The 24421-nt window shown below is 43.3% G+C and overlaps 1 protein-coding gene across 4 annotated transcripts in view; it reads left to right on the top strand.

Annotated features, from left to right (window-relative positions):
• Positions 1 to 2955: 2955 nt before the first annotated feature.
• Positions 2956 to 24421, top strand: part of CLTCL1 (clathrin heavy chain like 1) — a 61738-nt gene continuing 40272 nt past the window's right edge. For 2 of the 4 annotated variants that reach the window (XM_083418086.1, XM_083418083.1), the window contains exons 1-5: positions 3491 to 3951; positions 16247 to 16454; positions 22063 to 22331; positions 22633 to 22794; positions 23587 to 23700. In XM_083418086.1, coding sequence (XP_083274212.1) covers positions 3910 to 3951; positions 16247 to 16454; positions 22063 to 22331; positions 22633 to 22794; positions 23587 to 23700 — 795 coding nt within the window. In that variant the 5' untranslated portion in view covers positions 3491 to 3909. Of the gene's footprint in view, positions 3952 to 16246; positions 16455 to 22062; positions 22332 to 22632; positions 22795 to 23586; positions 23701 to 24421 lie in introns of all 4 variants that reach the window. The other 2 variants (XM_083418084.1, XM_083418085.1) reach the window with 2 other exon arrangements.

The following is a 24421-nucleotide window of genomic DNA, read 5'->3' as shown; positions in this document are numbered from 1 at the left end:
TTGGGGGAGCCATGACAGTGAAAGTGATGTAAGAGTGCATTAAGAGTATGGTGTGGATGCAGTTTAAGGGAACTTTCAGGATTAAGAGGAAGGAGCAGTAGCCTCTGGATTAGGAAGACGGCAAGTGAAAGACTGACAGCAGTGAAGAGGTGGTGGAACAGTGCAGGATGGGGGACGTTCCTACTGCTGGCCTGTCCCAGTGGCGTAGCGTGGGTTGTCAGCAAGGCAAGTAATTTGCGCCCCCCCCGCTGCACTGTCCCTCCCCCAGATAGTCCCTCGCTCTCTCTCCGCACCGCACCACACCGCACGACTGGCATCCTCCCCTCCACAGTGGGCGGCGACCCGGCGGCTCGGATCGGATTCGCACAGCCAGCACTGCAGTGAGAGAGAGCGAGTGAGCCAGGTAGGGGCAGAGAGCTGCGAGTGCGAGCGCCCCCCCCCAGATGTTGCGCCCGGTGCGGCCGGCCCCCCCTGCACCCCCCACGCTACGCCACTGGCCTGTCCAAATAGCACCCTAAAAGCATGAGCCAGGGCTGAATGAATGACCCCCAGATCATTTGAAGATCAGGTTTATCTGATGAATTGGGTGCTAATTGGCCAAAGATTCTGCCACAAGGATGTGTGAATCTGTCGGTTTCAGGTTTTATCAGTTTATAATTTTTCACTTCTCCACGTTCCCACCTCAGTTTGAGAGATATATACATATTTAAAGTCCACCTGAAAATCCACCAGCCTTTTAGTGAAAATTTCTCTTGATATACACACTTGTCCGCAATTTTGTACACAATTTTTTGCAAAGCAACTTCCCATAACTTAACACAATTTTTGCACGTTATTTTTCCCATTATAGATGCAATTTTTGGCATATGTTACCCAGGTGTAAGCATTTTTGTACACATTACTCAGCTTGAAAAATGCCTTGCAAAATTCAAAGAAGTGTGGTTTCATTTGCATGTTGCTTGGGAACGTTGAAGTTCGCCTTCGAATTTGAACAGCCGAGGGCAATGGGAACTTACTGCCTCACTTAAGTATGCAACAGGATTGCAGCCGTAGGCTTGTAGACATGTCTACTCAGATGTCAGTCCCACTGAATTATATGGGTCTTACTCCCACGTAAGCATTTATGGGATTGCTTACACCGCAATCTTATTCTTTGGAGCAGCATTCTTGTCAAGATACGACAAGCGCCCACTATCTGCAATCTCCGGAAACAATTGGAGACATTTTTGCTCCGACAGGCTTTCCCAGCAGCATAAATGAGTATTTACCATAAGTGAGGGTTTTAATCTTGTTTTAAATTTGTTTGTTGCTTTAACCTGTTTTGAACTATCTAACATTGAAGCCACCTTGAGATGGTGGGTTAGAAGGCAGTTAATAAAACGGAGATTATAATAATAAAATAATGGTGACAATAATAGCTGAGAGGAACACACAGAATTCCGTGACTTCATTTTTTTCAGAGCAGGAGTGATGATGTCATTTGTCATTTAAAGAACTCTTATACAACTTTAGCCATCATGGTTTCTCCCAGAGTTTCCTGGGAACTGCAGTTTGTTAAGGGTGCAATTCCTTACAATGCACATGCACCCATAACAAGCTACAGTCCTGCAGATTCCCCATGAGTGTGAAAGTGGAATAAAAGCAAGTAAGTGAGGTGATACTGAGGCTAGCATAGGGAACTAAGAAAGAGAAAGGAGACAATGAACCAGAGGCTAGAGACTTATTTCCTTTTCTTTGATGGTGTCCTTACTTCATGCTAGCAGTTCAAATGCTATTGTGTCTTTGCAAGGGAGTTTGCATGTCTACTTAACAGTTAATTAAAATTTAAAGTGGCTGAAAGTATTTTGTCAAAGCTCAGATGTCTCTCACAAGCCCAAAGGATGCAGTCAGCACCACTGAGTTCAGCACAAACAATACATTCAAGGGAGGGGACGTTCTTTCATAGGTCGTGAACTTGTAAAAGGGTATTGGGAAATGATCCAAAATGAATTGGAAAAAATGTTTACAAAACATTTCCCAAAAAACTTTCCCCGAAAAACTAGAGTCCTTTCTGTTGGGGATAATTCAGACTGAAATTCCCAGGTGTCAAAAAAGGTGATTTATGTATGCTACAGTCTGTGGCCCTGTTTTGTTAACTCAAAAATGGAAAACGAGCGAGGTCCAAACCAAAGAGGAATGGCAACTTAAGTTGACAGAATATGTGCAGCTTGCAGACTTAACAGATAGAATAAGAGAACAAGAAGAACATACATTTAAAGAAGATTGGAAAATGTTTATTGACTATATGGGAAATAATTTTGTAAAGCTGAAAACGCTGGCAGCATTAAGATAAATTCAACAGTGTAAATAAGTTTTGATGGATGCAATAATGGAATGCTGAATGGTATAGCACTTTTTGTAAAACATGTAGGGGTTTATGGTGTGTAAAACGAACCATGGAAAGAGAAGCAGGGAAGTCATTGATACCTTAAGGATGTAAAATGAGTATTTTAAATTGTAAAACAGAAAAATTAATAAACATTATTTGAAAAAACCTGAACTATACATTCAAGAATGGCACTTATTCCGATCCTAATAAATTGAGTTTAATGCCATGCACTGTTCTTTGTGTGCATCTGGGTGTGAATAATAGCGGATCAGCAGAGCTGCTTGCAACTTTTGGACTCTCCTTGGGGCTATTGGGGGTCCTGAACCCCAACTTTTACCCCCACACCACTGTTTGTGGCGTCACAATACGCCTCTCCCCTTCTCCAGCAAGAAATCTCCTTTTCTTCCAATGTCACAGCACAATCCTAACCATGTTTTTTTTTTAACTCGGAAATAAATCTCGTGGATATCATACAGAGACACGATCCCGTAGTCATTTGTCGTTCTGCGGACGCAACATAGCGCTTTACAACGGAGGAAAAGAAGGAGGGAGGGAAAGAAGGAAGGTCTCTGCCCCGAAGCGCTTCCATTTCAACATTAGGAGAGACGCAACGAAAATAGAAGGGTTGTGTGACTTGACAACAACTTCGATAAAGCTATTCCAGGCTCCTCAAAGGACGAGTCTCCTTCCAGACTGGGGGGAATAGCCTGGCTATGGGGCGCAGGATAAGCATAACTGTGGGCTCATGGAAACCATCCTAAGCGGCTGCAGAAAAGGGACCAGACCCTCTTCGCCTTGGGCGGAAGGATATATCTATAGCTCTCCTCAGAAACAAGTGCCCCCCCCTCTTCAAACTCAGCAACCCCCCAAACCCCGCCCTTTTTTCCCACACACCCCCCCCTTGAGAAGAAAACGAGCCCCGTGCGCGCTTTATTTTTATTTTTTTGAGGGGGGGTGGGAACTTGGAAGAACGGAATAAAAGAAAACGCGGTCCACAGAGGGGACTATTTGCGCTTCGAGAAGACCCCCTGCCGCCGCGCCGCCTTCGCTCCTATCTATTTTCGATTTTATATTTTTGTTGGCCTGAGGGGCGGAGGGATTTCCCGAACGGGGTGATAGGGTCCGGGAGCCGGAGACAAGAAAAGGGAGCCGGGGGTGATGGAGCAGCGGCGTTCGGAACGGGGGTGAGGGAAGAGGAGTGGAGGGGGGGGGGGGAGACACGGCGAGCGGCGCGCCTGCGCAGTCCGCGCCCTCGCCTGCCTGCCTGCCTTCGCGGAGCAGCCAAACCCCCACCTCCCCTTGCGCGCGCGCGCGTGTATATGTGTGTGTGTGTGTAGGGGGCGCAGGCAGCGGCTCCCTTCTCTGCCGCCGGACCCACAGCGTGCCCCCTCCCACATCCCCTCCCCTTTCCTTTCCTCTTTTTTTTTAATAATTGAAACCTCAGGAGCCTTCCTGCGCTTCTCTCTCTCTCTTTATTTTTGGGAGTCCCCCCCCCTTTCTTCCTCTCTCAGAGGGCTGTTTCCCCCCCCCAAACCCCCACAATGGCTCAGATACTCCCCATAAGATTCCAGGAGCACTTTCAGGTGAGCAACTGTTTGGGGGGTGGGCTGAGGGGAAAGGGATTCCCCCCCATCTTCCTCCCCCCCTCCCCACTCATTTCAGCCTTGAGGGGCGGCTTCGGGGTTGGGGAAAGGGTGGGTGGGTGGCTTGCGGCCTAGTGTGGCGGTGGGCTTCCCCCCCCCACCTGGGGGAGGGGTTTGAATGGGGTTGAGGGGCGGGAAGACTCCTTGGGAAAGGGCGAGGGGTTCCCTTCTAGGGGGGTGGGATGGGGTGGGGAAGAGGGCCAGAGAGGAGGAACTGTGGGGCAGGCAGGCATCTCTCGGGTAGTGGGGTTGGGGTGGGGGGGCTCTCCTCTTTCGTGTTTATAAGCCTTTATTGTTTGATAACCTTTTATTGTTTCCTTTTTATTCATTCCTCCTTCAGGCAGGATGGCGCAAAGCCTTCCCTGGCTTTTAATTTGTCGCTTGGGGAATGGTGGTGGGGAACATATATTTATATATATATATATGTAGATAGATAGATAGAAGACAGACACATATATACACGCACATGCATATTGTAAAATCAGAGTCGTGCTCTTCATTTCAATTATTTTGCCCTTATTGCACCTGATTCTGGCTTGGTGATGTTTCCTAGTTTTTGATGGCAGCCTTTTGCGGGTATTTGTGCAGAGTCACTGGCTGCCTGAATGACTGACTCCCCTCCTCCTCCTCCTCCCCCCCTCTCTTTTTTTGGTGTGTATGGAGAGGGAGGCTCCGAGTTGCTTGTCTGCATTACTACACCATAAGGAATATTTGTGGGGAAGGGAGTGCAGAGAAGGACATCTTCACATTAGAGCATGGAAAACGGGCCGCACCTGCGTCCCTGCATTTCTGGTTTTTTTTCCGGCCGATCCATCGGTTGTTGGGGTGGTGGCCGCGGCTTGTGTTTGGGAACCTCTGAGCCCTGCAAATGGATCTGCAAGATGGGGAAGGATTGAGCAAAAAGATTGCATCTTGTTCCCGAGAACGGCAGGGCTCTGAAAATCTGTTCCCTTCTACAGTACTTCTGTCTCTTCTAGAAGCATTCCTGATGCCACTTTAAAAACAAGAACACAACGCTACTCACTTGGAGGACGGGCTGCTTTAAGGAAATTGATCCCAGTCTCAAATAGTGAGGCAAAGACTGCAGATAGTTACGTGAAAGAACTGCTATTTGGGGTGGGGAGAGGAGAGAGAGATTGCTCTGAATCAAGTGTAGGGGGAAGTGTTTGCTTAAGAAAAGGCAGTTTATGGCAGGAATTAAAGGAATTCTCTCAATGAATGAGAGAACAGGAAGTGGACTTGGCAAATGCTCCCTCCTTTACCCCTCCCTTCCCTTCTTAGGACAGAGGCATCCATTTCAAAATGTGAACTGCCTGGTGACACCATGCCTTTTGTCAGTGTTTAGTACTGTGTGCTGAATTTTACATTTCTCATTTAGTGTTGTTTAAACATCTTAGGTTTCCCCTAGTGAGTGGTATGAGCTAAGTGCTTCATAGTTCCCAGGCACACGAAATGTAGTTGTATTACGCACTTGGTCCTATAGACGTTTCTCCATATAGCTGTATTACAAAATACCGTAAAAATGAAATTGGGGTGTGGGAAGTAAGCTTAATGACTAAGGGCTTATTAGTCGGGTGCGTGTTGACTTGGAAGTAAGTTCCACTGTGTTCAGTGAGACATATGCCTAGGATTGCAGACTTAAAATTCTCCCAACATTTGTACTCCACATGAGTTAAGTCTCAGATTTGGATTCACAGGAAGTATTAGTTGCACATAAGTATCACATTTCTATTCAGCTTGACTTTCCAGTAGATTCCTTAACACTGCAAATCACTTCGCTTCTATGGCTATCTTCAAACTTTCTTTAAAAATTCTTCTGATTTATTTCAATCACTGTTCTTCAGCTAATTGCCTTCCAGATTCCTTTTTCAGTTGATTTTGCATTCTGCATAATTTCTTCGGTTTCATTAGCCGCTGGGCTTTCTGGTCCTTCAGCTTCTCAATATTTATTTCAGTTATGTCCCTCTGTTCCTCCAAAGAGTTCCAGATGGTGTACATAGCCCCTTCCCCCCTCCATTTTATTATCACAGCAAGCCTGTGAGGTGGTTAGACTGAGAGATGGTGGCTGCCACAAGGTCACCCAGTGAAGTACATGGCTGAGTAGGGATTTATATTTGTGTAGCCCCAGTCCTAACCTGACTCAGCCACTAAATTGTACTAGCCAGGACCTGTGCAATGTTTTAACTTAGCTGAACTTGCACAAGCTTGGTCAGTGAGTGATGGAAACATCACTGCCATAAGTACAATAAAGGATAAGCTGAACTTCATTTCTGAACATGAGTGACTGCACTAAATACTGATATGGTCACTGCTGTAACAAGACAGTGTTACGCTGGCATTCCATATATAAAGGGAAAAGGTTCAGACTCGAAATACTGGATTTCTGCATATTAACCAGACACAAGCTGCAGGTATAGTTTTAGAAGGGACAGTACTGACAGATTGGTGTGTATGGTGTGGGCATCTCTCAGTATCTTTCTTTCTTTGTGGGGTAAATAACATAAACACTTTTCTGAAGTGTTCTGTTGTCCCTCACAACTTCCTGGGAGACTTTCAGATCGTCTACAAAGTTTTGGGAGGGGGGGAAGCAGACCAATTTATTATCATGTAGGCTTGGTATTTAACCTTTTACTTGTGTTTCAACAGAAAATGAGATAACTCTTTTAAAATTACATTTTAAAACAGTATTTTAACTGGAAGATAATATAGTTACAAGCACTCTTAAAATAGACTCCAGAATCCCTCAAGGTGGTTGTTGTTTTGTTGGACAACTTGGTGCAATATGTAGAGTGAATTATATCAATCTGTGGGGCGTTTGCCTACCTTCTTGAGTTGTAATTCCACAGATCCTTATTGCTTAGCCCAGGGATGGGGAACATGTGGCCCTCCAGATCTTATTGGACTAAAACTCCCATCATCCCTGACCACTGGCCAAGCTGGCTAGGGGCTGATGGGAACTATGAGTTCTGGAGGGTCACAGGCTGACCATCTCTGGCTTAGAGATGCCATTGCCAATCATGATATTAAAAGGTGCTATACAGTATTTTCATATGTAATCATAAGCCATTTCAATATCCAATACATTTTACTGTAACATGAATTACAAAAAAATCCCTACTCATTTACTGTTTAACTCAACACTTCAATAACAGAGTTGACAGTCCCCTACTATCTGACATTCTTCATCTCTCTTCGTTATTGAAATCTTGCTGGCGATCATATGGGATTTCGCCCATTTAATAAACAAAACAGCAGATAGAATGATAGCCAAGTCAAATATGATCTGGTTTGTCAGCAAAAAGGCCAGTAAGTCTTCTCCCAGTCGAGCCTCTTTCCCACACTCAGTGACTTTGCCTGTCCAGGGCAATTATATAGACTGTACTGTTAAAGGGGTGTCACTTTGAACTGCCCTAATGTAACCGAATAGTTTGTCTTATGCAATCTTGCCAGGAAAATTACTCTTGCACACTTTGGATAGTTAAGTTTGGTTCTGTATGGTAGAAGAAAACTCTTGATACTCAGTTTTAGGTTGAAAGGAGATAGTCTTTATATATTAATCTCTGCCAATAATTTATAAACCTAAATCCATGATACACTGCCTTATCAGGCCCAAAACTATATATGTTTGTTTTCCTGGCTACCTTTGATATTGTGGCTGCTTCGTGGCTGCCCATTTGTTTTGGATAACATAATCCAGTAATAGTCCTACTATTTACTAAAGATGCCAACTTCAATAGATTAGCTTTGTCTCTTAACAGAAAGGATGACATACCATATGGTACTCAGTTATTGATTTTGAATGGATCCAATCTTCTTCAGATCCATATTACCCCAAAGCTGTGCTCTGTTGAGCAGCTGACCCACAACTTTTCCCCGAAAAAGCATTTTTGAAGTGTATGTGGAGTTCATTGGGTTAGAATTCTGCCCTGGAAGTATTTGCATTTTTGTTTCTAGATCATGGTGTAAGAGGGAAATCAGAGTACAGGCAACTCCTCACTTGTGCACAATCTATTTGAGTGTGACTGCACACATGTGTGGGAACACAAGGCTCTCAAGGAGACCCTCCCCGGAGCCTGAAGAGGACAGAGAAGAGAGAGGGGCTTTGTTTTGGATGCTCTGCCTACCTGTCTAACAGCTGATGCGTGGGAAAGTGCCTGCTGCTACTGCACTACCCTGTATGTCAGCTGTTAGGTGGGAAGGCTGAACAGCCTCAACAAAGCCCTGCGGTGCCTCTGGCTTGCAAGGAGACCATCCCCAGAGCCCGAAGAGGGCCACCTTGTGAGCCACAAGGACCCTCCAGGGTGTTCTCCACTTGCACACATTTTGCTTATGTGCAAGGAGCCCCTGATTGTAACCTCCGCGTAAGTGGGGAGTCACCTGTAATGACTATGCTGCTCTTCAATGACTGAAATCAAGTTCCAATTCATTCAAAGGATGTGGCATAGGCATGGAGAAAGCTATGAATGCCATGGTACTTTAGTTCGGTTGTGTTGATTTTTGGAGAGTCATGGAGGAGCTTAAATCTCTTCAAAAATGAAATGGAAACGCGGAAGAATATCCTGTTCGTCTGATTAAAATAGTTTGTGATGTTTAATTACTACTTTTGTGAAAGCCTGGCATAAGTAACAACTGCATGCCAGCATCTACTAGCATTCCTTGAATTTCTGATGTTTAGCTCAGGTAGCCTACCTGTGAGATGAGTTGTCTAAGACATTCCTGAGACAACATGCAAGGTTATGGTCTTAAGGCAAGAACCTTGGTGCAAAGCACTGAAAGCATTTCAAGTCTCCCAGCATCTTATGACAAAAACGCCATGAGCACACCTACACATTCTTCTAGATGAGTAGCTGGCAAATCGTTATCTGAATAGAACCCCTCACTGACAGAATAATTTCCTAAGGAGAATGCAGTCGTGCTGAAAGTTCAAGGAGCAGCACTGAGGCTTCAAAACTGATTTCATCGATTCTCTTCATCAGTTCCATCCAGTTGTGCAGGAACAAATAGCTAGGAAATAGTTTTGATTTACCAGTTTTCTGGCAACATTTTCTCACTAATGGTTGTGTAGTAGCAAACCACTTACTTTGCATGGGCTTTGTTAGTAGGTAACAGCCAGTGTCAGAAACTGAGATATGAAAGCTTGGAGCTAAATGGCACTTTAAACACAGGTTATGGGTGCAACAATAGAATGTCTAGGTGTGCTTTTTTTAATATAACGAAAATAAAAAGCTGAAAATGAACTGCAGCTAAACTGTTCATTTTTCACATGGTCTAGTCCTTCCCCTGCCCAGCCCCTAATATTCTTAAGAGAGTCTCTTCTCCAGTCTACAGAGAGTAGCTGTAAGTGAGGAGGCAGAAAAAGGTCCTCCTTTTCTTCTACTCTGCAGTTTTAATCTGAAATCTTAGGCGCAGTACTGCACCAAGAGCTCAGAAACTGCTTGTGCTAATGAAATTCCCTGTTGCAAAACAACAACAGCAATTAATAATAATATTTATTTATTTATTATTTATACCCTGCCCATGTGGCAGGGTTTCCCCAGCCACCCTGGGTGGCTTCCAACAAAAGATTAAAATACAATAGTTCTTCAGATATTAAAAGCTTCCCTAAACAGGGCTGCCTTCAGATGTCTTCTAAAAGTCTGGTAGTTGTTTTTTCCTTTGACATCTGGTGGGAGGGCATTCCACAGGGCGGGCGTCACTACCGAGAAGGCCCTCTGCCTGGTTCCCTGTAACTTGGCTTCTCACAGTGAGGGAACCGCCAGAAGGCCCTCAGTGCTAGACCTCAGTGTCCAGGCAGAATGATGAGGGTGGAGACCTAGAACATTGCGCCTAGGATGCGCCTAGAACATTAGGAGTTTTGAACACTGGTAACAGCTAAGCCATTAACCATGGTTTACTGAACTATCCTGTGAATACAGCCTAGGTGGCCCTGCTTTGCTCCAACCTTACTCGAATGGGGAAGAAAACTACAAATGGCTGGCTTAGCATTACATCTGAACCCATGCTTGTGGTTTGTTTTGCCCAGGCAAGCCACATCTGGGAAGTGACCAAGAAACCATTGCTTCCTGCTTGTGGTTTGTTTAGGCATAACAAATCAGGGCTTTAACTTAGTGCTTATGTTATGTATCCCCACTCAAGACGAGAAGTGTGAAGCAGCAGTACTCAGGCTGCATTCACACGGTAGTTCAGTTAATTCCTTGACATGGAGACAGCCAGTGTGACCCCAAAGCACATGTTTACTTGCATTCCTATATTGGAGTATTTGCTGCCTGCCTATCATAATTGCACATAATTCCCACTGGAAATTGGGTACATGAATAATATAGGAAGGGATAAAATCTGCTTGTATAGAATCCCTTCTTCTTCTGTATTGGGGTGAGGGGTATTCCTTTTCCTACATATGAACATTAAATGCAATTTAAAAAAAGCAGCCAACACCTTGACTAAAGAAGCCCCTTGTGTACTTGTGTAAATGCAGTGTGGCCTCTTCTCCCCCACCTTCAGTCCCCCCAGTTGTATATCTCCTGCTGTATTTGCAGAGCTCACCTTGCTGCAGTGTATCTAAAACATAATCTCAAGGAGACTTTGATTCTGTGTTCTTCCTTCCCTAAGCTTCACTCAGGCTTCTTCACATTTACTCAGAAAATAAAAGTGCAGTGCTTCTCCTGAAGATGCTCACGCCTTCACTTCGAAGGCTCTGCAAGAGTACAGAGTTGGTTGTGAAGACCACTTCTCTGCTACACAATAGTAAAAGGGATGGTCTTAATTTAGCCTTCAAGGCAGTTTGGCCTTCAAGTCTTGCTGTGTAGGGGAGAATTCCATCCTGATCCGCTAACCATGGCTAAAATGTGCTTGCAAAGTATGGTTTGGGCTACCTCTGATTTTGCGTTACATGTGCTGGAGTTCTTGCTAATTGTTGAATAATCAGAAACTGAAGAGGGGTGTGTGGGAGATGACTAGATATGTCTGGCTGGGGTTGCAGGCATAGAGGCTTGAAGAATAGTTGTTCATTCCATCCCCCAGCACAATGACTGATCAGACTTGGCTTTGTCTTTGAATAAACTTGAAGCCTTGCAAGCCCTTCAGAGGGAATGACCTTTGTTTGGGGGCAGCTTGACAGGCCCTTTTGAGAGTTAAGTTGTTCTACCACTACCACCCCAGGCAATTGCAGGGGAAAGGCTGTTCAGGCTGTAATAACTAGAGATGCTTTAAAAGGTTGGGTAATTTCTTCACTGGGATCAGGCAATATGTCACAGAATAGTGGCAAGCTTTTCACCTCTCCACAACTCTTCATCATGCAAGGTGTTACACAAAATAGGAGTGGAGAAAATAAAGAAGCTGTAGTAGAAAAAATGAAGCTGGATGTTGCTGCTTTAAGACCAGTTTTTAGAAGCTCTGTACATTTTTCAGTTACTTCAGTTGTGGAACACTACATCGCTGTGGAATACCTTGGGCAAAAAGGTTCATGACTGAATTGGAAAAAGAAAAGTGTGTATAATGGAGAAGTGTCCAAATATTTACAGGTCTGTGAAAAGAATAACTATTGCAGTAATTGCTCTCTTTGCAGTTTCCCCTGGGGATTACTTGGCCTTTTATCTATCTTTGTCAGCTAGTAGAATATTGGTAGAGTTTCAGAGCTGGTCTGACTACAGAAAAACTTCATTTAATAGGAACACCGAAGGGCGGATATAAAGTGACCTGCCCAGAACATTGAGCCAGATTAAAGGCCCCCTTAGGGCCTTCAGATTTCCACCTTTCTGAAAATAGCTTATATAGATACCTTCCCATGCTTCTGCCATTGCTACTGAAGAATCTAAGACTCTTCATGTTTGTGAATATGGAACACAGACCCTGCAGGATCTGATTGTCTCTGCATGGAAATTGTCACCTCTGGTCAGCCCAATTAGGGCTATACAAGATTGAATGATCTCTGCAGGACTATATGAGATTGAATAATCTCTGCAGATTTAAAAATGGTACAGCAAGTATACTGATGTGTTTGTGGGCAGGACTTGAAAATTTCGTGAAAGCTGTACCAGATAAACCAGAAGGGACTGTTTTGATAGCAGCCCTTATTTCATACAAAGGTGTGATCAAATTTTTAGATATGGAATTACTTCTCTTTTGGGTGGGGGTGTGTGTAGGTGGTATGCAGACTTTAAATTATAGAAGGGGTAATACAACATTTCTATTAGCTGCTATTTTTATGCCTATTACAAACCGTTTCCAGTCATGTCTCATGAGAACAGCATGTAAGTGCAGTAAAAACTGCCTGTTGATGTAAGAATGGAACGTTGCCATAACTGGATGGCAAATAAATATGGCAAGGGGTAACCTCTTCTTGCTTATTTGGTGTTCCATGATAAAACTTGGAAATATGTTTGTCTCTCTCAGTAAACAGTTTGCTTATGTGCTGTATATACACTGTGCTCAAAGCTGCTGACAGAAAGCAGACAAATACAAGGAGCACAGTATTTTAGATACTATTTTTAGGCCACCTTTCATTCCATAGAATCATGGGCATTGTATACAAGATATAAAAACAATGCAACATTAAAACAAGAACATTGCAAACAGGACAGTAAATTCAGCAGCAGTCATAAAAGTGAAGCTTTAGATGTAACTCAGATGCCTGGGTAAAAACAGAAATGTGTCTTTAACTAATGCTGGAGAATTGGCAAAGAGAGAGGCAGCCGCATTTCAAACAGTAGGTAGTTTCACAAGCAGGTGCCACCACAGAGAAGGCCTTCTCCTGTGTCACTACACAATGGACTTCACCCTGAGAAGAGACAACTCATCAGATATCAATACTTAAGTTAGCAGATATGGGAAGAGACATTCCTTCATGTATTTGGGTCCCAAGTCTTGTCAGGATTCAGCTTCAGTTCACTGGCTCTCATCTAGCACCCGTACAGCTTCTCCTGATATTAAGATCATGCTGGGTGTTGGCAACATATTGATGAACTTATACTTCAGATCCCTGAATGACTTCACCTGGTAGCTTTGTACAGATACTAAACAGCATGGGGGACAAGAGGTAACACTCTGGATTCCATAGCATAAACACCATGGAGTTGAGCAGCAGTTTCGCAATGCTACTCTCTGGTTGCAGTCCTACAGAGAGGGTCAAGTCTCTGAACCCACAGAGCTGCCTCAGGAGAATACAGTGGTCAATGGTTTAAAATATCACAAAGACATCCAGGAGAATCAACAAAGGTTGCACCCCTCCCATCGGTCTCCCAGAACACTTCATGAATTAAACCCAGATTAAAGTGAGCCTAGATATTCCATTTTTACTACCGCCCCTCCTACAGAGAGCCATCTTCCCCCACCCCCAGGCTCACAATAGCCATATTAAACATTAGAATACCGACAATATAATATGGACAATTGAAACCTTAAAAATTAAATACAGCAATTTGTATTAAGAGGTCTAAGGGTAAGATGTGTATCCCAGATTGCAGCAAAAGAAAAAGATAAAACAGACAAAATTGAATGAATGAGCCTCCAACCCTAACAAACGGATGGATCTTCGTAATTTTTTTCTGGGACAATTGTACCAAGGAATGTAATTGAACATTTATTGTATAAAAAAATTAATGTGAATATGACAAGCTAAATTTAAGAACTTGCAAGCCCTGTCCTTCCTTATCCTACTCTCTCAACGGGATGTTGGAGAAACTCAACGGGGTGTTGGAGAAACTTTAAATTGATTCATATAGCACCTCTAAGATGCTGTAACTTGCATGCCTTCCAGCTATCAGTTCCTTTCATTTTTAACGTATGTTTTGTTGGATAATTTTAGAAAGAAATAATCATATTCAAGGGCTTAGTGGGTCCTTCTTTTGCTTTTTGTTGGACTTCTGTGTTGATGGTTCCTGGTTCATAGTTAACTGTAATCAGTTTACTTCTGTCAAAAGCTAAATATCTCAAGTAGACAATCTTCAGTAGAAGCTTTTGAGTCTTGTGCTACTGACAAATGTACAATGTCGCTGGCTGGTTCCCCACAGCAAAATGCTTGAAAATGGTTGTTTTTATTGGGGGTAGGATCATAGCTTAGTGGTTGAGCATTTCCTTTGCATGCAGAAGGTCCCAGTTTCAATCATTGGCATCTTCAGGTAGGGCTGGGGAAGACTCACTGCCTGAAGCCCCAGAGAGCTGCTGGTGCTCAATATTGGCAGTACAAAGGTGAGAGCTGTTTCACCTAGATGGACCCAATGGTTTGACTCTGTACTAGCAGGTTCCTGTCTTTCTAGGACAAGTCTACAGGGTTGCTGACGGAAAACTTAAAGCAAGGAACTTCCCTCTGTCCCATTCACTGAATGGATTTAAAATGAGGAGTACTGAAGTTGCACACAGGCCACAACGTTCTACTTCCTGTTGGTGCGGATAAAACTTGCTTCAGTGTATAGACTTGCTATACTATATAATAATAATAATAATAATAATAATAATAATAATAATAATAATTTATTATTTGTACCCCGCCCATCTGGCTGGGTTTCCCCAGCCACTCTGGGTGGCTTCCAACAAAAATGAAAAATACACTAAAATGTCACATATTAAAAACTTCCCTGAACAGGGCTGCCTTCAGATGTCTTCTGAATGTCAGGTAGTTGTTTATCGCTTTGACATCTGATGGGAGGGCGTTCCACAGGGCGGGTGCCACTACCAAAAAGGCCCTCTGCCTGGTTCCCTGTAACTTGGCCTCTCGCAGTGAGGGAACCGCCAGAAGGCCCTCGGAGCTGGACCTCAGTGTCCGGGCAGAACGATGGAGGTGGAGACGCTCCTTCAGATATACTGGACCGAGGCCATGTTGCCATTTATGGCATACAATCCAGCTAATAAAGGCTGGAATAATAAATATGGGGAAGATTAGCACAATAGCTTGGGAACGTAACCCTGCAAAAACATTCTTTCAGCAAGAATGTGAAGGTCATGTGTGTTTGAGATGTGCAAGTTGCTATGAAATCTGGAATAAAGCAACTAGATTGAGCGAAACTAGAAATGTTGAACCCTGCTTCGATATTGGGGGAATTGGTACCATGTGATATAGCGTATAAAGGAGGGTTTCCATGCCAGAGATGCCAGTGGCTCTGAGTCAACATATGTTAACAAACTGCTCTGGTAACTAGGAATCTATTTCCAGAGAGGTGGGTGTGTTGAGGCTGTGTTGAAGCAAAAACAGAATATTGTGGTACCTTAAATAAACAACATGTTAAAAGATTTAACAAATGAATTGTGTCATCATCTTTCATGGTCTCGCGTCCACTTCACCAGAGAAGAGCACAAGAAGAGCTCTGCTGGATCACACCAAAAGCCCATCTAGCCCTCCAGCCTGTTCTCACAGTGACCTACCAGTTGCTTATGGGAAGTCCACAACCAGGTCCTTCGTGCATTTGATGAAATGGGTGCCAACCCACAAATATTTATGACCTAATACTTTTGTTAAGTATTGAAGGGGCCACAAGACACTGCTTTGTTCTTGTAGGAATTGGTTGGATCTGGTCCTTGGTTTGAAGAGAATGTTGACTACTATTTCACATATAATGTAGCCTTCATTACGTTTTCTCAGGATGGGGATAAGATGGAGATAGTAGCCAGGTTTCTGCAACACACAGTGAGGATTCATGAAGGCTATACAACACTGACTTAAGTGTTAGATGAAGGCTGTTGGTTGGTTGGTGTGTGTTTTTTTGTTGTTGTTTTGGTGAGTGTTATTTCTGTATTGAATCCTACTGGAATCTTGTACATATGCCAATAACGGTTTGAGAATCTGACTACTATTAATTTCCCTGGGTGCAAGCTATGCATCCCACCTACAACTGGTTGTTAAAAATGTAAATAGTCAATGGGCTGGGTTATGAACATGATGCATAGTGAAGCAGTCCCATGAACACTGCAAATCTTTGCATGGATATACTTGATCCATATTCACAAATAGCTTATCTGCCCCCACATCTAATGTAATAGAGTAGTTCTTGAAGGTTTAAGTGAGCCACACTGTAAAGAAACACCAACTCCATGATCACCGTGAGTTGCCTTCTGATCACAAAGATATATGTAAAACCTGTGTAGTCAACTGCTCCTAATACCTCTTTCCCCAGAGAGAAGTGTCAGTTCTAGGAATAAACAGTGATGGCATGGTGGCATTTTGCCACGTGCAGATTTCCCCGCCAAGCAGTCCTTGTCTGTGGTCATGCAAGGTTTTTACCAATACTTTTCTTTTTTTTTACAGCTCCAAAATCTTGGAATTAATCCAGCAAACATTGGATTCAGTACCTTAACAATGGAATCTGATAAATTCATATGTATTCGAGAAAAAGTTGGTGAGCAAGCACAGGTTGTGATCATAGACATGAGCGATCCAACCACTCCTATCAGGCGCCCAATCTCTGCAGAAAGTGCCATCATGAATCCAGCTTCTAAAGTAATTGCTCTGAAAGGTAAGTTTTATTTTCTTTGCATCATTATCTTGGGAGGATTGTTGTGCAGCAGCACATGTATTGGTTCTGCTTTGAACCTGTGTGCAGTATGTTAAGATTTGGTTGCATTTTGGTAACCATTGTATCATTCAGGGAATGCTGCAAATAATGGGATTGAGTTGTACTAGGAATGAAGTGGCTTGGAAAGTTTGCTTAATGTAGGACTTGTCAAAGCAAATTATTAGGTTAATTTTAAGATGACATTGCTTTTGTCGAGTAAGCTTTGAATTACTTTTTTCAAGGCTGGGAAAATCAATAGGCACCACCAACTCCAATACCTATGGGTATCTTTTCCAGCCAAGTACTGCTTTTGCAGGGCAGTATTTTGGGGTGGCAGGGAAGGCAAATGTCTGCTAAATAAAGCTTGGATTATGTTGCATGTTGGTTTAGAGTCCTAAAACGGAAAAAGTAAAGCTTCTGTTGCAGCTAGTCTTAGAAGCTATGTGATCTTCCAGGTGCTGCCTAATCACCACGTAAAAATATCCATACCCAAGCAGATGCAAAAACTCATTGGTGTCTAATATATAAAATGGTTTCACTTTCACTGACTGTGTACTTTCTTTCCTGCATTCTTGTCTTAAAACAGATGGTGAGTTAACTTTGTACTGACACACTTCATGTTTAATAGTTTTGGAATGGTCTCATCTCATAAAAAGTACTAAATTCTGCAGGAGGCAATTTGGCATGTCACTTGTAGAGATAATTGTAATCTAGATGCTAAAATTTTGAGTTTGGGCAAACGAAACTATTTATCCTCTGAAACCACTTGTGACTTGATGGTAGTAACTGTACCAATAGATGGTTAAACCCAGTCTTAACCACAGTACAGTTAACTGAAAAAATCAAGTCGCAATACTTTTATGAGAGACCTTTGCTGGCATGGTGTCTTGTGTGCTAGTCACTTCTTTTATTTTAAATGTGGTACTTGGTCTTAAAAGTCCATGGCAACGCTCGCAGGGGTCCACGATGCTACTTCAAAAATTGGCTTGCATTGAAAATCTGTGAACAACTCGGAAGCATGTAGGCAGATGCCACTTATAATGCCCAAGCTCACCAAAACACCTTGTTGGTAGCAGAGGGCTGTGAATGGACAACATGGGACTATTAACCCCAGTGTTAACTTTGACATAAGATTCAGTACACACACAGTGCTTTAATTCTAATTGTCTTGGCCCCCTGTGAATCAAACTCTTGGCCAGAAGAGCTAATATTTTGTGATAGCCCTTGACATAACTACCTAATACACTATTTTGTTGCTATACCACGTGTGCTAACCCCAGAGATGCAAGAAACTGAACATGACTTAGTGTCTCATCTCCTCCCTCAATCTCCATCAAGAGCTCTTGCAGCATTACCACGTCACTTCCCACTTTCTTCTTTAAAAGAGTCTTCAGAAATAAAAGTCTTCAGATGAGTGGCCATGACAGCACATAATTATTTAGGAGGAGCAGTAACAGGGTTATAGCTTGCCCAGAAACCTAGTACCCCAACAGAAACGTAGACTGACTTGTATTAAAATGCGGAGGAAACGTTGCTTTAGAAAAGCACTTAAATGTTCCCTGCAGATGGGAGTGTGGTGCTGGCAAGCCAACTGCGTATTATGTCTTTCCTGAAGCTCAAGTTCCTTGTGTGAACAGTGAACCTACATTACCAGTCCCTCAGAAATGTAATGCTTCTCAGAACTGTGATAAGAGTATGGTGCGTGCATACAAATTGCATTTCTGGATTGCATGTGGCATTCCTACAGTGATCAAAGCATTATTGTCCTTGTATGGATGTATCCTGTGTTTGTAATGTACCGTGAGAGCACTTCCAGTGATCTATGTCGGAACAGAATGGGGGGACGTAGTACTTTTCATAGGGCATTTCCATACACAAAGCATGGGAATGCAAAAAGGCAATTTCATACTCTACTCTTGCAGAGATGTAAAGTGTTCATAAAGCCTCTCCCCCTTCTCCCAAATTTGTCACCTGAGTAGATGCCTGGCTTTCAGTTAAGATAAGCAATGTAATTAAATGGTTCTGTTTATTATTATATAAAAAAAAACACCTTGCTGCTTTATGCTTAATATTTTTTTGAGGTGAGAATCCATCGTGGGCAAGCTTCTGTAGTGGGATGATGACACATGATCAGTTCTGCTGGAGGAAACTTTACTTGAGAGTGGGGGTGAAATTGTTGCATGTTGCTCTTCCCCTAAATTCTGTTGGAGCATTCCAGTCCTAGCAGCCTACTCGAACATGAGTGTGCTTGTTAGGGCTCCTCCTGCTCTTGGCATGCTCTCTCCATAACGGTTTTGTGCAAAGAAATTGTAGTTGGAAAAAGCCACCATTATCACCAAGTGGGAGGATAGAATCTGCTTGCATCTATCTCATGGCCCCTTTTGCCTTGCTGTCTACATCCCGCCCCCCCACTCCCCGTACATGTCTGTGTAAATAAACTCCACAACTGCGGCAACTTTTTATGCATCTGACTTGGGCTCTTGCCCACCAATGGCTATGCCATAATCTAGCCTTTAAGGTTCCTCCAATACTTTGTTTTTGCTGCAAGAGACCAGAACTGCTATCCCTTGAAATTTGGTAAACAAAAATCGTACGCCTTCCAATTGCTTGTCAGGAACACACTGCTGAAGAGCGAGTGCTTTACAGTACTTTTTTTGTATTTAAATCTGACAGCATTAGTCGTCTTCACTATATTGCTTTAATAGCAGGGCTGCATTCATAAAGTTGGGAGTTGGCACAGTGGTTCAAACATATGTGTCAAAGAACCCTGTGAGGAAAAGATGTCTAAAATTAGGCATAAAATTAGCTTAGGCCAAGAGAACTCGCCCAGCCTCTTTTAGTTGCTAAGAAAAACAACACTCAACCCCACCCCCCCAAGTCAAGGTTCAAAGGGTTACCCTGCATGCAGTTGAAATAAAAAGTAAAGGCTGAGGAATTCAATGAGAGTCAAACCTTTCAGGGACATTGTACACAGAGGTGAAAAAACAATATTTTGATTGAGTGCGGTGGCTCTTTGGCATGCTTGAGGTAAGTTGTAGGAGGAAATATCATGGGGTTCCTAATGAAATGCATAAACCCCTACTCTTCCTACTACTAATTTTTGCCAGTCAGGCCCACCTTGTAAATTGTAGCTGAGGAGACTCTTGGAGAATAAGGGGAGCTTGGCACCTTGCACTTCAGGCACGAATCTTAAGGGACTGCAAGCAGCTGCATTTCCTTAGGATCATTTAGAAAAAGCTGCTTCCTCCTGGATCCCTTTTAGCCCGTGGTCCTGTTTGGCAGGCATGAATTACTTCGGGCAATGGCCCAAGGATATGTTGGCACCCATCTGTCTCGGGAGACATTGGAGGAGTGCGCCTCTGGGGGCGAGATTAGGCTGTTGCAAGGTTTCAGCACTTGTAGCTGTACAGACCGATGCTGTAGCTGTAGAGACCAATGCAGAAGAGACATGTTTTGTTGCAGCTAGGGCAGGTGAAGGCTTCCAGCTGCGCTTCTTCACATGCACCATGGCGCGCAAGGATAGCTCTCTTTGTTGTTTGCCATCAGAAAGAAATGGTGCCTCAATACTCTTGCCTATTTATTTGCCTTTCCCTTCTGTCTCCTCTCTCTGTTCCTCCTCTTACTCCCCTGCATCGTGTCCCTTTAGCCTCTGGAGGAAAGTAGTAGCTACCAATCAGTCTTGGTTCTGTATGGGAATTGTTACTCTTAATCTCAATAACTGATCTCAATAGCTGATCTCAATAACATTCTAGATCTGCAAAGAAACGGCAATTTGGGGAAGGAATTGTGTGTTTGTGTGATATACGCAAATCTCCTTACTCTTGACACAGATGCTTCCAGGTAATATATGAGGAGATATCCAATTGAGAATTCTCTGCTTGGACTACTGGACACTGATCTGCTCTAGTGGCAATAGTGTCATACTGCTTGACACCCACCAATAACACTGTGCACCCTGAAAGTTGATTTTTAAAAAAAAGAAAGTTAGTAACTTTCAGTGACATTGTACGTTTGTCAGTAACGCAAGACTCAAAAGCTTCTGGAGATTTTTAGCTTACGACAGCAGTAAACTGTAGAACAAGCCAGTTTTCAAATAACGTTTAGGTTATGCTTCTAAGAAAACAGATATTAAGCAATTAACCCCCCCCCACCAAGCAGACCTTCATCTGATGGGAATAGCGTTGCTTAATGTCTGCTTCTCAAAATCCTATCTATTAAATATTGACTTCTGCTTCCTTGGAAGCCTAGAGTTAAGGGTTGCATCTTTAGGAAATGCAGTGAGTTCTTGTCCTCCTTTTGAAGAAAGGTCATATTTCCATTTTTGGTGGCCTTACCTGCTGGGTTTCTAATGTCTTGCAGATGACACAATGCTACCCTTCTCAAGGAACAGAAAATTGCACATAACAGCATTGTTTACCGTGTGAAGCCACTTAGGTTCACACTGGTGTGTTACTGAATGATGACGATGGGTTGAATAGTAGGACAGTTGGCATCCTAAGAATAAGGATCCTGTTTTGAGCAGTATTGAAAAATGTCTTTTTTAATATGCTGCACTCTAAACAGCCCATTCTGAAATACTTTTGAGAGGGGGGATTTTGCCCCAAAGAAACTAGGGATTTGGGGGCAAAATGTTGAAGGAGAATGTTTGAAGAGTTCATCTCCCGGCTTCCTCGTTTGCCACTATGCCATAAACTTCAATATTCCTACCTACTTTCTCTCCCACCCAACTTTCCTAACGAGGCTTTGTCTTGAAAGACTGGAAGTGAAGTGCAGATATTACCAGATACGTTTTACGTTCTACACGGGGATCCTACACTTTCCTTGAATTCTAAAGAAGTTAGCACAAGGCTTAGCGCTAAAAAAATAAGCACTTGATAAACGTATGGCCAGGCTGAACATAAGAGCCTGCTGCATCAGGCCAGTGGCCCATCTGGTCCAGCATGCTGTTCTCACAGGGGCCAGCATGATGCCTATGCGATGTCCGAAAGCAGGGCCTGAGCACAACAGCACTTTTCCCTCCTGCCGTTTCCAGCAGCTAGTATTCAGAGGCATGCTGCCTCCAGCAGTGGAAGTAAAACTGCCCCTGTGGCTAGTAGTCATTGTTATTGTCATTCTATGTGGATTTGTCTAATCCTCTTTTAAAGCCATCCAAGTTGGTAGTCATCACTGCCTCTTACGGGCACTGAAATATATGGGATTGGGTAAATTTCTACTTCCTTATTGTCAGAGTTTGGTATCAATGATCCTTCATCCTCTACTTGCATGTTCTAAATTATGCTGGATCCACACATGCGGTGCTACAAAGTGGTAAAATGAACTGTGCCACTTCAGCTAAAGGTAGGAGAGCATACAAAAATATGGTTTCCTCCCAACTGCTGTCTGGAGTTGTGCTGCCCAGTTTTTTAAGCACCTCATTTTGCTGCATGTGTAGCCGAGGCCTTTGACTTGGTAGCTTTAGAGATATTCCCAAACTTCTTTCTACAAAAATATTGTGTTGGAGTAGGGATAGCTATTGCTTAACATTTTTGGAGGGCTATGATTCTCTTTGTCTTTCTGTCTTGTATGCCAGCGGGGAAAACACTCCAGATCTTTAACATTGAGATGAAAAGCAAAATGAAAGCACACACGATGGCAGAGGAAGTGATCTTCTGGAAATGGATTTCTGTGAATACCGTTGCCTTAGTGACAGAGACTGCAGTTTATCACTGGAGTATGGAAGGAGATTCTCTGCCCCAAAAGATGTTTGACAGGCACGCCAGTCTTGCAGGCTGCCAAATCATCAATTACAGAACCGATGAAAATCAGAAGTGGCTGCTCCTGATAGGAATCTCTGCCCAGGTAAGGAAAGCTGTGGAGTGCAGAGGGTACAAAAGCATGCATTGAAGCATGTGGATTGTAGAAATTGGAATACTAGAAGCCAAAACATTTTTGTGACAGCTGAGCTGGAAAGCAGAACTACTGAACATACAGTGAACTTGTAAGCTGTGACATGGGGATGCTTCTGTTCTGTTGAATTAGTGGTTGGAATCTCTTGATGGGAGACGCAGGATAAGAGGCTCTAAATGGATTAAGAATCTTGACACTTCAGGCTCTTAAGTGCTTGCTGTACATTTAACGACTGTGATGCTTGCTCCATTAGCAAAATCGTGTGGTTGGTGCCATGCAGCTGTACTCAGTGGATCGAAAAGTTTCCCAGCCTATAGAGGGACATGCAGCAGCCTTTGCAGAATTCAAAATAGAAGGCAATGCCAAGCCCTCCACCCTCTTCTGTTTTGCTGTGCGAAGCCCTGCAGGAGGCAAGGTAAAAGCCTTTTATACTTGATCATTGTCTTTGTTGCTTACAGCTGCTTTTGGGCATAAGATCCAAGACGATAAACCATTTAAATGAAGTTCCTCAACCCCTCTGTAGCTTGCACCAGTGTAGTCTGTGCAAGTCCTTGTGAAAAATCAAGAGATCCTAGCTGCGCTTCAGGGTTTAGGATGGAACACTTGATGCTGATACTGCACCTCTCTTTAAGGCATGAGTAGTCAATGTGGTGCCATCCAGTTGTTGCTGGACTCTTATCATCCTTGGCCATTGGCAGTGCTGGCTGAGGCTGATGGAAGTTGTAGTCCAAAATGTCTGGTGTGCAACATGTTTTTCTGCTTTAAGGTGTCTCACCAAAATAGACCATTTTGAATTGTATTCTCAAAGTGCCAGTCGACATAGCCTTAATTTGGGCTGTAGAGCCGATATTATAGAACAGGCACATCCAACTTCCAAGAAACTGCGATCAAATCCCACTATAAAAAAACTGGCAGTGATCTTCCCATTGGATTGACCAGAGTTGTTGAGCTTTTTTGGGGGGACAATCAATTGGGGTCCCAGGACCAGAATTGACCAGGGACACCCTGCGATCAACTGGTAGATCACGATCGACATGTTGGACATCCCTGCTATAGAACATTTAAACTTTGTGAAGAATGGAGAACGCTTAAGAAAAATCCATACCATTATTTTTAACAGTTTTCCATTCTGAGGAACACCTGATTTGAATGAGCTTTTCTCCTTTCAACTAAACAATTGATTTATAACCCTGTGGTGTTTCCCCAGCTGCATATAATTGAAGTGGGTCAGCCTGCTGCTGGAAACCAGCCCTTTGTCAAGAAAGCTGTTGATGTCTTTTTCCCTCCAGAGGCTCAAACGGATTTCCCGGTGGCAATGCAGGTAATGAATTGAGAAGTGTGTTTAAGACTTCCGGTGGCATGGCCGAACCTTATCAAGTGCAGCGGTAGTATTGCATGCCCTTTTTTAGCCCATAAACAACTGTTGTGTCAGAAAAATATGAACTTTGTTCCAAACGCTTACATGCTGCCTTTCAGGGTGAAGCCCTCCCAGGGTGCCTTGCAAAAGATTAGTTGTGTGTGTGTATATTCAAGATCATTCAGTGTCCTGTACATAGCTCTTGAATGGAGCTGTATCCAGGCATGATGAACAGGTGCAAGGATGCTGTTTACTCCCACTCTGATGGCAATGCCAATGGGTAACTCTTAGGCAGCTGTCAGCTGGATCTGTATCCAGACACAATTGAATACAACTCTCCAAATTACCATATCAGTGTGTACAGTTAGTTTAAATGATATAGAATTGAGCGAGGCCAATGTTTAATGCAATTTGTCAGAGTTTATAGCATTGCTAGACCAGGATCCAAACAAGCATGTAGCTAGGCTGGATTGGATGCTGTAGTCCTATAAAGCAAGCCAGTCTTAAACTTAAAGGCGGCTTAGCCTAATCTGTTTATGACAGAATGGTGGAGGAGGGGTGGAGGCCTGCTGTTCAAAATTGCTGAGTACACACAAGCCCTTAGAGTTGCACCTAGAGTGGAACTTCCTTGAAACTGAAAGCTGGATCTGAGCTTCTTGCAGCCATAGTGGCTTGCCCAAGGTCT

Source organism: Podarcis tiliguerta (assembly GCF_965153285.1).
Source record: "Podarcis tiliguerta genome assembly, chromosome: 16".
In the NCBI taxonomy this organism is placed as follows: Eukaryota; Metazoa; Chordata; class Lepidosauria; order Squamata; family Lacertidae; genus Podarcis; species Podarcis tiliguerta.
This window is presented reverse-complemented; position numbering and strand designations above follow the sequence as displayed.